The sequence below is a fragment of the Haemorhous mexicanus genome, chromosome 20 (assembly GCF_027477595.1).
Source record: "Haemorhous mexicanus isolate bHaeMex1 chromosome 20, bHaeMex1.pri, whole genome shotgun sequence".
Taxonomy (NCBI): domain Eukaryota; kingdom Metazoa; phylum Chordata; class Aves; order Passeriformes; family Fringillidae; genus Haemorhous; species Haemorhous mexicanus.
In genome coordinates, this window is record NC_082360.1 from 3185393 (window position 1) to 3199647 (window position 14255).

At 50.4% G+C, this 14255-nt stretch overlaps 1 protein-coding gene across 1 annotated transcript; it reads right to left on the bottom strand.

The window, feature by feature from the left end:
- Positions 1-1462: 1462 nt before the first annotated feature.
- LOC132336748 (urotensin-2 receptor-like) lies at positions 1463-3630 on the bottom strand. The gene has a single exon (XM_059864555.1). The coding sequence runs from the start codon at positions 3586-3588 to the stop codon at positions 2491-2493; it is 1098 nt and encodes a 365-aa protein (XP_059720538.1). The 5' UTR covers positions 3589-3630; the 3' UTR covers positions 1463-2490.
- Positions 3631-14255: the final 10625 nt, after the last annotated feature.

Here is a 14255-nt window from a genome sequence, read left to right on the forward strand (position 1 = left end):
CCCTCATCCAGATCCTGGTCATCTCAATTTCCACACACTTCTGTAACCTCTGGGGCTGGGGACACACAATGTTTTTCATCTCATGGCTTTGGGAATCCCAACTCTTCCTTTTCAGTGCAGAGGGGGAGAATCACCCTCCTTGACCAGCTGGGCACACTGTTTTGGAAATATCCTTTCATCTGGGTGCTCCTCCACCAACCCTCTGCTGGTTGATGCTCCCACCACGTGGCACAGAAAGCACAGCCAGCACAGTGGCACTGCTGGTGACACTCAGCAGAGCAGCAGAATCTCTTCAGGGGACTGAGAGGTGTCCTGGGAAGTGCATCCCAAACAAGCCCCTTCTGTTTCCTTTTCCCCACATTAGAAGAGCCCATCTGCTCTGCATTTTCACCATTTTTTTTGCTCTATGCAGAACTCCTTTTCAGCTTGCCCCTCTTATTAATAACTGTGGGTTCAGGCTGCTCAGCTTTTTAATTTTTTTTTCTTTTGTTAAAGTGCAAAGCAAAGTCCCTAAAACTCTTTTTGATCCCTGTCCTGCTCATGGGATGCAGCCATGCCTGGTTCTGCCAGGACTTCTGCCCAGACACACTTTGCATGTGACATTCACACTCCAGCCTTCCCAAAACGCCTTCTGAGCTCTGTCTCATCTTTTTAATTCTTATATGGGAGAGACTTCCAGCCTCAGAAATGGGAACCAAAGGGAAAGCAACAATGAGTTTAGAATTAATAATTAAAAATCAATTAAGTTCTGAGAAGTTGTTCTGAAATCTGCTGAATCCTGCTCTCCCTGCCAGTTCCCAAGCTGAACAGTGTGTCAGTCCCCCTGTTTCAGAAGGAATGGACAGCATTAGGACTATTTCTGATGCCCAGCTCAGAGTCTGTGCAGCACTGGAATATGACAAAGTGATCACGGGTGTTTCAAAGACAGCCCTGTGGCTAAAAGCAATGTGGGCAAGGTGAGTTCCTCACTCCCCTGCTCCCCAGAAAGCATCCCAAGAGAATGCTGACTCCAGCACAGGAACACCTTCCTCCAGCCCGTGGATTTTTCTGTTGGCTGAGTGCACAGAATGCAGCCTGTCCCTGAGGCTGCTCCCTGCTCTCCAGCCCTGCCTGTGCTGTTGGCACTTGGTGTCTCTGCTGGGGCACAACCAGACCCTAAAGTCTGGTGTGGGACTCTGCTCAGGCAGATGGGGGCTGGAATAAGTAATAAAAAAGTGGAAATGGCAGCTCCTTACACTGCTGCTGCTTCGGAACTCCCTGGGCATCACCAGCTGCTGACAGGAGTTTGTGCAACTCCTACCGTGCTCTTCTTATCCCCAGAGTCTGTCCCAGAACAAGAAAGAAGAATATTGACCCCAACTTCATCCCCCCAGCTGGAAACTGCTGTTTTCAGCATCTGCCCTGATAAACACACCCCCCTGAGCTGGGTGAAGAGACCAGGCAAGGGGAAACCTGAGGAGGATCCATTTTTAATAAGCATTTATTTATAAACTGACACTTTACAATTGTTTAAGTGCTTGCAGGCATCTCCAGGATCTGTGCTGAAGGTTTACTGTGAGATGCCAAGCAGGGAGAAAATGAGCAGAATACATTGAGGCAAAAGGGTTTTGATCAAATGTCATGAAAAAATTTGTCTCTTTTGTGATGAGTTTCATGGGACAAGATTCAGTCATTTTTCTTAGAGCCTCAGGTCTTTGACTGATAGGATTATAAATAATTTCATTATTTTTTCCAAGGTAAATTTTCAGGTTTGTCAAGCTCTGTTGACTTTTAAGAAAAGGACCAACTTTTTCAAGAAGAAAAAATCAGTGGCAAATTCAAACCACCTTAGGTAGAAACCTTAAAAATTACAAGGTTTTTTTTTTTTTAAGGTAATCCTGTGGTTTCTGACAGCTCACCTGGTGGTTTTTGAATGCTTGGAGTTCAAAGTGCTGCTGCAATGAATTTTAAAACAGAGACTTTAAGCTTGTTAGAACAGTAGTGCACCGAAATGTAACAGGAAATAGGAAAAGGGGCTTGAAAGTCTCTTTACAGGTAACACGCAGGGCAAACCCGAGGCTGGCAACTCAGTTAAGTGATCCTGGGCCAATTTCAGATTTCTGCAGCTCTGACCCAGCTGCAGCCCCAGGGCAGCACTGGGAAACCACACGAGAGGAACGGGGTGCGGAGCCGGAGCCGAAACTCAGCCGGGCGCGAAACCAGTTCGTGGCAGAACTGAGCAGAGCATCCACCTCATCTTCTGCGCCCCAAACCCTGCAGGATTCGTCCCAAACAGCTGCTGGCTCCCGGCAGGACCCCCCCAACATCCCGCAGCCAGACGGAACTCCAGCCTCATCTCGCAGCACTCGGATTCGCACGACTCCTCGCCCCTCTCTAGAGAGAGAGCACCGAACACGAGTTTTTAGAACCCTTCAGGGCTAGGGGGTCCCCAGAGCCCTACCTTGGCCGCACGCCCTGCTGGTCCTGCGTGGTGGCAGCGCCTCCTCTTCCTCACTTGTCCTTCAGCGTGGCCATGCCCAGCGCCTCGGAGCTGTAGTCGTACTGGTTGCTGGAGGACATGGAGCGGCCCCAGGAGCACTGCAGGTTGGAGCCCCTCTTGCGGAAGGAGGAGGTGAACCTGTAGAAGTTGCGGTGCCTGTTGCGCAGGTACTCCCTGTAGTTTTTGGTGAGCAGGGTGTAGAGGAAGGGGTTGATGCAGCTGTTGCTGTAGGTCAGGCAGGTCACCAGGTAGTTAATGCACTTCTGGGTTTGGGTGGTGAGCTGCAGGGAGCTGCTGTAGAGGCGCACCAGCTGCCAGATCCAAAAGGGCAAGAAGCAGGCCCAGAAGACCAGCACGATGCTGAAAATCATGATGAGGACCTTCTGCCGGGGGGACCTCTTGCTTTTCTCCTTGTGGGGGGGGTTCCTCTGGGACTCCAGGTAGGTCCTGGCCAGGCGCGTGTAGAGGAAGCCGATGATGATGCCCGGGGCCATGATGCTGGTGCTGAAGAGCACGGTCAGGTAGGTCCGGTAGGCGTCCACGCTCCAGGTGGGCGCACACATCCTCTTCACCTTGCCTTCCGCCTTGCCCCCCTCGGTCAGCGTGACCATCAGCATCATGGGCAGCGTGAGCAGCAGCGACACCGACCACACAGCCCCCGCCGTGACCTTCCGGTAGCCCCGCGACCGCTTCAGGGTGTCCAGGGGCCGGGTGACGGCCAGGTAGCGCTCGGTGCACATGAGGGTGAGGGTGAAGATGCTGGCGTGCATGGTGAGCAGGTCCAGGCTGAGCAGGATGCGGCACCCCAGGTCCCCGAAGTACCAGTCCTGGGCCAGGTAGGTGCAGACGATGAAGGGGATGGTGGAGAGGTAGAGCAGGTCGGCCAGGGCCAGGCTGACGATGGAGCTGTACATGGGGGCGGCGCAGCGCGCCGAGTGGCACATCACCACCAGCGTGTAGACATTGCCGGCCACCCCGGCCACGTACATCACCGACAGCACCGTCCCGAAGGCCGACGGGATGAGCAGGGGGCCGCTCCCGGGGGCACCCCCGCCGCCCGCCGCCGCCGTCCCGTTGTCCCCCGCCGCCGCCGTCCCGTTGGGCTCCATGGGCGGCGGCGGCGGCCCCGGCACCGTCGCACCGGCCCCGGAGCTCCCGGCCCCGGCGGCGGCCGCTCCGCCCCCCGCGGGAGGCAGGGCGGTACCGGGCTGCCCCCGGGGAAAGGGCCGCCCCCGCCCCGCCGGGGCTCCCCCGCTCCGAGCCCGCGGGGACCCCCCAGCCCCGCCCGTGCGGGGCCCGCAGGTGCCGTCCGGGGCCGGGAGCTCCGGGGAGGGGGGCGAGAGCGCCGGTCGAGCTCAGCCCGGGCGGGGACCCTGCGGAGAGCGGCTCGCCGAGCCGGGAACGGGGCTCTGCTCCGGGAACGGGGCTCCCCGAGTCGGGAATGGGGCTGTTCCAACCTGGAACGGGGCTCCCCGAACCGGGAATGGGGCTCTCTCCTCCGGGAACGGGGCTCCCCGAGCTGGGAATGCGGCTCCCGGAGCCAGGAACGAGGTTCTTCGAGACGGGAATGGGGCTCTCCCCGCCGGGAACGGGGCTCTGTCCCAACCGGGAACGGGGCTCCCTTAGCCGGGAATGGGACTCTGTCCTCCGGGAACGGGGCTCCCCGAGCTGGGGATGCAGGTCGCGGAGCCAGGAACGGGGCTCTCTGAGCCGGGAACGGGGCTCCCCGAGCCGGCAGCGTTGCCGGAGCGCCCCGCGTTCCCCGCGGAACGAGCCCCGCCGGGCAGCGTCAGCCTCCGGGAGCTGCCCGAAAAGTTTTCCTGGCCACTCCGCTGGAATTCGGCGCTCCCCTCCCGCGGTGGCATCGCTGGCGGTGGGGCTCGGCGCTGAGCTTCAGCTCATCAGGCAAAGAGGCGTCAGCGGCCGACAGGGAGAGCCAGAGGCAGCCGCGCTCCGCAGGTGCCCCGCGCAAAGCGCTCCAGAAGCGCTCGGAGAGAGGCTGAGGTGGAGGTGGATAGCGAACCCGAGCTGAAAGAGACTCCTTTCTCCCTGGAAGGAGCTCGTATTTTGAATTTTACCCTGAAAAGCTCGACAGTGCTGTCGTAAGATTTAAAATTCGAACTTTAGTGGTAGCTGGTTCTTGTGAAGAGGGGGAGGCAGAGAGTGGGATGAATGTGAGGTTCATAGACACAACTTTTCCCCTTTGGCAAGAAGTCTGAGGACAGCTGCAAAATCAGTAAGCACATAACATTTCCATTTTATTTTAGAGAAAGCAGAAATAGGCAGTTCATAGTCAAAGGACAAATTTCCAAGGGTACCAGAATGCTGTATTCCCTCAGCTCCCATTGATTTCCAATAGGAATTAACTGGCTTTTATGCCTTCAAACATTTCTGTTTAAACCAGAGTGCTAAAATGACTGATATATGTTTATTTGCTTGTTTTAATCCTTCCTGAAAGTACTTTTGTGCAAACTGTTGTCCAATTCTCTCTGCCGTGCTACAAAGCGGTGAAAATCTCATTGACTGGTAGAACCAGGATTCAGCCCTATAAAATATTTATAGGGATGAATCTTATAAATATCAAGACAATAAAAATATTGCGTATTTGATTGTAATCTGCTGTGAGGTGAACACACAAATACACAAATGCAGCCCTGCTTTCCTCCCTGGTGCTGCTCATCAACGTTCGTGTCTCTCTCCAACGCGCTCCAAACGCTCAAAGCTATATTCAATAAAGGGCTGGCTCAAACATGCTGGTGAGGGAGAAGAAACTAAATTATTTTCAGGCAGGGGGTTACTTTATCAGCTTCAGCCGTGGCACTGACAAAGCTCAGGTCCAAGCACTGTGGTGGAATTTGCTTTTCTCTGGAAGTTTGGACTCGTCCGGTGCCAGCGGCCTCGCAGCCTCACATTCCTCTGCGGCAGCTGGACACAGCAGCTGGGAATGCAGAGGATGCTTCAGCAGGGCCAACTCCTGCCTGCATGGCAGGCCAGGGGATTGACTGCCACAGACTTCAAGTGAGACCCATTTTTGGCATGAATAGATCATCTCTGAGAATTAGGCTGCATGCAACTATCACAGTCCTTCCGCCTTTTGTTTTGAAGTTGTGCTCTCTCTGTTTTTTTATCTGTCTTCGTCTAGTGGCCAGGACAGAGGGAAAAGAAAGAACAGAACAGATATTTGGTTTTCTGCTGTGTTACCTGATTTGTTTTGGGGATCACATGAGGTATTAGAGGTAAGCAGAGTAATGTGTTCTTCTAGACAGAGAATTACTTCATCTGTTTACTAAATACCTAATTTCATCTTTCTGGTTTTCTTTCCAGCCCAAGAATGTTCAATTAAGCAACACCAGGCATCAGTGAGCCTGAGAGACACTTGTTTTCTTGAACATGTAGGATACACACATCTATCCATGGGAACTCAGTCCTGTTAAACTCTTCAGAAATTGTTGCCTGAAGTTGTTCTGCAGCACAGCAAAAGCTGTTCTCGGAACAAAAGGCACTTCTGCTCTCAGCATGCACTGAGCCTCTTCTGCACGCCCACGGGCATTAACAGAGCATTTCCTACTGGGTGCAACTGGGCCTGGAGCGTGTGAGAACAGTGATCAATCAGAATTAAAAAGGGGGACAATGCAGGAGCCTGGAATACTGATGTTTCCCATTTGTCTGTGTACACAAGGAACACATCTTTCAGCAGAGTGGGTGACAAGTTACCAGAAGAAGTAGTGAATTTTCCATTTCTCCAGCTGTCTAAGTGAGGACTGCTAGTGCTTTTTTGGAAGATGAATTTTAATCAAACAGGAATAGGGAGCTCAGTGTATAATTACTGTCAGAGTAAATCCTCAGGGACTTGCACACAAAGCCAAGTCATCAAGGATCAAATTGTCTCATGAACCTCAAGATCTGTTATTCCCTATGTGGTTTTCTTGTAATATTCTAAAAAGTATTGGTATGAAAGTGATAACACAGAAGCACAGACTCACAGAATGGCTTAGGTTGGAAAGAGACTTAAAGTTCATTTCATTCCACCCCTTGCCATGGGCAGGGACACCTTCCACTATCCCAGTTTGCTCCAAGTCCCATTCCAACTAGCCTTGGGCACTTCCAGGGATGGGGCAGCCACAGCTGCTGTGGACAACACCTTGCACATGCACTTCAGGTGCAAAATTTCCCCTCTGGAGCCACAAATGGCTCATGCTGAACATACCCAGCCATCTTAAAATATAGCTCCATGTGGCATTTTATTCTCTGCTTTGAATAGAACTTTTTTCAGGTGCTCAGCACCTAATTTTAGAACTTCCTAACACATTTTTCTTCTTGTTAGGAAGCAGGCAGTAGCAGCCTACATGGTGAGGGCTGTTTGAGCAGCCATGTCCAATTTTTTTCTTGGAAAGCCCTTGATATTCTCTGTGAATAACTGGCACTCCTTTGTTTGGCTGTGAAGGTCATGGTATGTATGGTGGGCAGCTGAAGGCTGTTGCCTTGGCAAATTGAAAGGCTGCTCTCCTGGCTCCATTCAGCTGTGACAGGATTCAAACTAAGTGTTGTCTGGGCAAAGGAGTGTTTGGAAGCAGAGGCTCCCTGTTAGGCACCATCTTTGTACATGTTGTCCTCCTAAAATACCTTCTGGGTGGAATTTTATTGTTGAGAGTGAATTCTGAGTTCAAGATAGGGAATGTGAAATGCTTCATCTGTGTCCTTGATGTGAGCTTTGGGTCGAGGTGCTGTGGGTGACAGGTCCAGCCTTTGGCTGAGTTTGGTTTGAGTTGTGCAAGTTCTGCCTGGCCAGGTGGGCACTGCTGTTTCTTGTGATGCTCCTGTGCCCAGTCACCACATGGGTGATCCTCTTCCCACCAGAAGGGCAGGAAGTGAAGAGATTTAACTGATCACTTGCCAAAGTATCAGGAAAGTATTTTGCTTTGGCCAAGTTCAGAGGGGTCCTGACACAGAATCTGAGTGAGAAGGGCAGAGGGAGGGATGTCTCTGGAGAAACCCAGGGCTGAGGTTTGTTAGATCCCAAGCATGTGCTGTCAGATGAGATCCATACATTCATTTCTTAATCCCAAACTTAGGGGCTCAGTTATCATCTGGTAGTGCAGAGCCTGTCAGTGGAATGTCACATTGCAGGGGAAGGGATGACAAAGAGGAATTGAAAGCAACTGCAGCTCAGTGTCCCTCGGGACAGCCAGAGCCTGATTTGGCTGTGTTGCTGACTCAATAACCTTTTCTCAGGTTACCACCCACTGGTGTAAAATCCCTGCAGCTTGGCCATGGAGTCTCATTGGAGCAATGTTTATGCTCTGCAATATGCTCTCTGAAATTGTTTCTGAGCCACTCATCACTCAGGTGCAGGGGATTATCTGAGAGCATGGAATGTGCACACTGATTGCAGCAGAGTCACTCCTGAGCTGCACAGATATAAGGAAAAGCAAATTTGATCCCCAGCTTCTGAATGTGTTAACATCTATGTTTACATCTGCCCCATAGAGCTGAATATGCCCTTAAATTTAAATTTAAATTTACAAGTATGCTTTATTTCAAAGTTAGAGCTTTCTCCCCTCACTCAGAGGTTTGAGGTGTAAGTGTCCTAGCTCTGGAGGAGCCTCTGCAAGATCTCTAAAGAGGAGTGTGTAACAGCTTTCAGGCACCATTATTTCAGGAATGTAGTTGAATGGGTTTTAAAAACCCTCCCAGATGAAAAGCACATAGGAGGGACTTGTACTTTTAATCACAGCACTCCTGAGCAAGTTCCCCATGGCTCCTGATGCCCAGTGAGGACAGCAGAGTCCTGGCAGGGTAAGGTCTGAGGTGCCACAAGGTTCTGTGCCCTCAGGGGACCTGGCTGGTGGTGGCTGCTCCCTTTGGAGGCAGCTTCACTCCCAGGGTCACTGAGTCCAATTTTATGGCATTTCAAGCACCTGTGTGACAGATATGAGCTCAGAAAATCTGCTCCTCACCTCTTGTGCATCCAAAGCCATCAAACACCTTTGGGGTGCTGCAAAAAGCCTGAGACCTTCAGCACTGAAGTAACACCTGGCAGAGGACACAGTGGCCACAGGAAAATGTGAGGGGATCAAAGGTTTTGTCCTTGCTTTTTGCAGAAGATGAAGAGTGTAAATTGTGTGCTGTTACAGTGACTTTCAGCTGTTCTGGATTTTTAGGATCTTCTCCTTGTGTTAAAGCATTTGAGAACATTTTACAATGGAAAAAAATACATTTTCATAACCCCAAGTCATTTCCTGCAGAAACTCAAACCACTACCATTACACTTAGATCTGAATTCTTTCTCCTCCCCTGAAAGACAGAACTGTACACTGAAAAAAGAAAAAAAAAATTCCTCTTCCTTTACCACGTGAGTGCAAAGGAGACTGTCTTGGCTCCAGGGAGGTTTTTATTGTTCCACAGCATCTGCACAGAGTGGGCACTGCAGGGATGGTGCCAAAGAGCTGGCAGAGATCAGGGCTGGGGGAAGCAGCAGGTTTGATTTGGCAACCTGAGTTACCTTTTGTCTTGCTGAAGGAGCTCTGGGAGCTCAGTGCAGTGTTGCTCTTGGTGCTTGATTTGTTTTTGTTCAAGGTGGGAAGGCTTTAACTCCTATTAAATGGCCTTTTCTACTTTTGAAAAAATTAGAGATTTTGTATCTGCAGATTTCTCTTTCAGAGAGGGTTTGGCTCTTCCCACAGACTAAACTCCACTTGGAGTGTGCAAATCCTACAGCACACTCTCATCTCCAGAACTCAGCCTGTTGTTAATAAAGAGCTTCAGATGCTGGAAAACCTCTCTTTTTTCCTGACTTCTGTGATATTTCTTGGTCCACACCGAGCTATTGCCTTCAGGTGAGCAGTCTGCATTTTGTGGGAGCAGGGAGAGGCACTGCTGGGGATCTGCAAGGATGACCCATCGTGGTGGAGAAGGAAATCCTGCATTGTTTTGGAGGAGCAGTTAATAGAATGGATGTTGTTTCATATTGGTTTATAGGAATTAGAGAAAAACTCTTGACAGATGTGAGAAAAGGATGGAAGCCCAAGGAATCTCCTTTTGCCAGAGAAACAATTCCTGGTCAAGCCTCATGCTTGGTGTCTGGGTCAGAGCTCACGTGAGTCAGTGTGAGCTTTTTCCTGGATTTCAGTGAGCTTTGGAGAAACCAAACAAGGGCAGAGCTGGGTCCAGCTTTGGGGATGTTTGAACTGAGGGGTGGTTCTGGCTTGGAGGCTGGCAACACAACATCCTTTTAAAGGGGGATTATTTAAACTCCCCCAGCAGCAGCCACACTCAGAGCATGGCAAAGCAGGGCTGAGAGCTCTCCAGGAGTGCTGTGACTCCTGGCACAGCTCCTGGGCTGAGGGTGACAGCTCTGTGTGTGCCTCAGAGCCTCTGCTTAGTCACTTCTCTCCTCTTATTTAACCTTCCCTTAAAGGTTTCTTCCTCCTGAAGGCCCCAGAGAGGCTCTTGGTGCAGGTGTGTGTGTTATGCACAAAAGGAGACTCTGCTGCAAGCCAGCAGCACAGGGCAGGGGATCTCACTGCTACCAATTTTATCTGTAAGCTGACTCTTGTCTCCACATTCTAGTGCCTCTGGGGAAGCTGGGAACCATTTGTTGTACTTTCATTCTAATGTTTTTCTGACTTAATTACGTGAGGGTGTGTGTCAGAGTCGATCAGTGTCAGATGTTGCTGCTGAAGGGGGATTTCAGGCAGTGAAACTCCAGCTGGGTGGGTACTTCTGTCAGCTTTAGTGAGAGCAGTGAACTCTTCCTGATGTTTCTCCATTGTCTTTGGTCAGACTTTGCCTCTCCAGGTCTGTATTAAACTTGATTGTGAAAGCCTTGAAATGGAGCAGAGGGTTTGCTCTACTTCCAGCCCCAAAATCACCTTCAGAAGAGCTTTGTCCCAGTCTACTGTAAATGCAGGCAACCCTGACGAGGGGAGAGGATGATGAGGAGGACTCCATCTTATCAGAAGGTTAATTTATTACTTTATGATACTATATTATACTAAAGAATACAGAAAGGATACTTACAGAATGCTGAAAAGATAATAATGAAAACATTTTACTCTTTCCAGAGTCCCAACACAGCCTGGCCCTGATTGGCCAAAGAGTGAAAACAACTCACAGCAGAATACAATGAAACAATCATTTGTGATAAACAATCTCCAAACACATTCCTCATGAGCACAACACAGAAGAAGTAAATGAGAAAGGAATTGTTTTCCTTTTTTTTTCTGAGACCTATCTCGCTGCCTTTCAGCTTCCCAGGAGAAGAACCCTGGGTGAAGGGATCATGTTCGGGGAATGTGAATGCCACACCAGTCCTGCTGTCACCCAGGGCTGTGCTGCTGGAGCCCCACCAGCTGCTGGCTGGGCTCTCTGGGGTCTGCTGGGTTTTCTTTGTCTGGACAAGCCACGCAGTGCCATGGCTCTGTGTCACCAGCTGTCCCCAAGGACTCCCTCCTGCATGTCCCTGTGCCACATCCTCACCATGAATGACAAACAGAAGCACTGGAGAGGAACAGTGATAAAGGAAACACAGGGATTTGTTTGTTTGTTGGAAAGGGTTTTGGGCTAAATTTTTTACTTTGTGGCTACTTGTGGACAATCAGAAAATCAATGTTCATAAACTGAAAGCTTTAAGAGCTAAGCTTTAGGAGCACAGCTTTTTCCCTGCAGGCTGCAGAGAGCCAGGTACATTTGCAATTCTTTGTGACTTGATCAGCATATATATGTAAAAACACAAATACTTTTATTACTGAAGACAGCCCAGAGCTTAGGCCTCTTCAGTTTGCCTAGAAAATGGAATATTTGATCCTCCCCCACTAATTGTATGTTTTTCTTTTCTCCTGGCAGTCAGCACAAAAGCTCTGAAGTATGTGACACACGACAAAGAGAGCACCAAAATCTGCTGTGCCATATGATCAGCTCACATTGCAGTGGGCATGTTCCTGGCTCCACAGAGCTTCACAGCCATCCCACTCCTCCCTGCTGGGAATTTTTGCCTTTAACTGTCTGCAGGAAGTCACAAGTATTTCCTCCCAAAGCATGCAATGTTCATGCTTCATTCAAATCTAAAATACACCTGGGACTGGGGAGAGGGGTTTGGTGGTCCTGGGCACTGCTGTTGTTGAGACAGGTCCAGGAGAGATGCGTGGTTGATGCACCCTTCCCCAGGAGGTGGGTTTGGTGTAAGGAACACAACTCTGAGGGTGAGCTGGGATTTGCAGAGCCCAGTGAACACTGAACACAGCTGTGCCAAAGTATGTGAATCCCCCTTTTTCCCATTTGGGTGTGTTCCAGATTGCAAGGCAAGATGTGTTCTATCACCATCTGTGTGGCAGTTGTCTTTTGTCAAGTGGGCAGTTTGCCTTCTCTCTCTCTGAGTGATCACTCCTCCCTTGGGAGGGGACACCAGCTGATAACAGGCCATTGAATGTCCCTGCATGGCTGATAAGAACTGCAGCATCCCACTGGGAGATGTGAGCCCAGGGGGAGGAGCCAAGCATTCCTACCTGGATATAATCTGAGATTCTGACACACCAGCACAGCTTCTCCACTGGATTGCCCAGAGGAACAGCAGCTGCCTCTTCCCCTGGATCTCCAGAGGCAGACTGCACCCTTCTCCAGGATCCCTGCTCCAGCAGAACCACCCCTGGCACTGCAGGAGGGCTGCAGCCACAATTCCAGTGGGACTGCTGCCAGCACCCTGACCCACAGGGTGTCAGGCTGTGTTCTGGCTCTGTCAGTGTTGGTTTGGTTCACTGCATTGTTTATTTTATCCTTTATTTTCTTCCCTAATAAAGAACTGTTATTCCTGCTCCCATATTTTTGTTTGAGAGCTCCTTAATTTAAAATTTATAGCATTTTGGAAGGAGGGGATTTACATTTTCCATTTCAAGGGAGGCTCTTGCCTTCCTTAGCAGAGACCTGGCTTTCCAAACCAAGACAGGGTGAGGGGTACAGTGCCAGTGTGGGCTCTATAAAGAGTTGTGCAACCTCCTGTCATCCTCCCATCAGCAAATTTGCTGCTGGTCAGTGATGACTGTCAGTGCCACTCTGGCCGTGGTGGCACAGGGATGTGCAGCTGCTCTGGACAGTCACAATCAATTTGATTTGGTTCTTTGGAGCAATAACTGCCACCAGCCACTTCAATCAGCTCTGCAAGATCAAGAGCAAGGCATGACAAAAAGAGAGGCCAGATGATACAAGCACAGTTGTTTATAAACCTTTATTATTCACTGTGAGCAATCAGCAAATCTTTTACTACAAACTGCTTCCGTCAAAGCTCAGCGTTATTAAAGCAGGGGATTTATCTTCAGCAGGATTTTCCTGTGCTGGACTCAAGGGGAGAAATGAAAGATAAACATCACTGTGACAGGCAGAGTCCAGGGAGGGGAGTCTGGTCAGTGCAGCTGAATAGCTGCAGGCTTTTTGTCCCTGCTGGTGGGGAGCAGAGAGGAAGCTCAGCATGGGGAGGCACTGAACACAAGAAAATGCCACTTCTCAGGGGTGTTTTTGTCAGGCTGACAAATGCAGCCTTTTTGCCCCCATTAGCTGCAGCTGCAGGATGCTGTGTGGCTCCTGTACCCTCCTCCTGTCAGTGAGCTGCAAACTGGCACCCCACAGTGGGCAGGTCAGAGCAGGTTGTGCATCCTTGGCCTGAGGTACAGAAATCTGTGTTTGCAGCTTCTGGGCAGAGACACAGCCAGTGCATTCATCTTTTCAAGAGATACACCTCGGCTTGGAAGCAGGACTGTTGCTTAGTCCTGTGAAGTGTTGCAGGAGAGTTTCTGTACTCAGAGCTACAGCTGGAAATAGAAATCTCTAAGTTTGTGAAAACAGGGCCAGGAGCAGGTGTGTGTGAGGTGTGGGACCTTGGAAAGAAAAGATGAGAGGTGGTGCTGGAGTAAGGAATTGGACCTGACAGGTTTTCATCACAGCCACCAATTAGGGGTGGATTTTTCTGCTGAAGTGCAGAAAAGGGGCTGGGATTCCTGTGCCTTCCTCAGAGCAGAGAGGATGAATGTGTGGGGACACAAGTGCCAACCAGCAGTTGTACCTGTCAGCCTCAGGGGAGATTTGACTGCTGTCGTGGCTTGAGAAGAAATGAGTTTTTTTTAAGATGGTGAGGTCACGCCATTCGGTGTTCAGATTCTAATATTAGCACTTGGTTTGTCTACTGAAGACATGGATACGCCTCTGAGAATACAGGGGGTTAAAAGCTGTGAACTCAGAGGGTAAGTTCTTTTTGAGTTCCGGTCTTAGAAGAGAGAGCAGACCTTCCCCTGCCCTGCCCGGCTCTGAGCTGGGCAGGGGGGAGAGGAGCCATGCGGAGGTAGGCCAGGCCTGGGCCGAAGGGTGGAGGAGCATTGCACTGTGAGGGCTTTGGGCAGCCATCCCCCATTCCCCCCCGGAGGGAGAGAGAGAGAGCAGCCTGTACCTGTGCCTGTACCTGTACCTGTACCTGTGCCTGTACCTGTGCCTGTGCCTGTGCCTGTACCTGTGCCTGTGCCTGTGCCTGTGATAGCACGGCTGGAGTGAAGGAGAAGGGAGGGTGCCCAGCAGGGCAGCCAGCCGTGGGAGTTCATGAACCAAACCGGCAGAGCCTGGGACTTTTAACTCTTCTTGAGATGATAGAAACTTTGCAAATGCTAATTCTTCTTGGAGTTGGTGAGATTGAGAGAAGTTGAGAAGAATTCTAGGTGGGAGGAGATGATGGAGTGGCTTTTAGCTGGACTTTTCTTAGATAGCTATGGACAGAACTTTTGAGTTCTTGTGACACAGA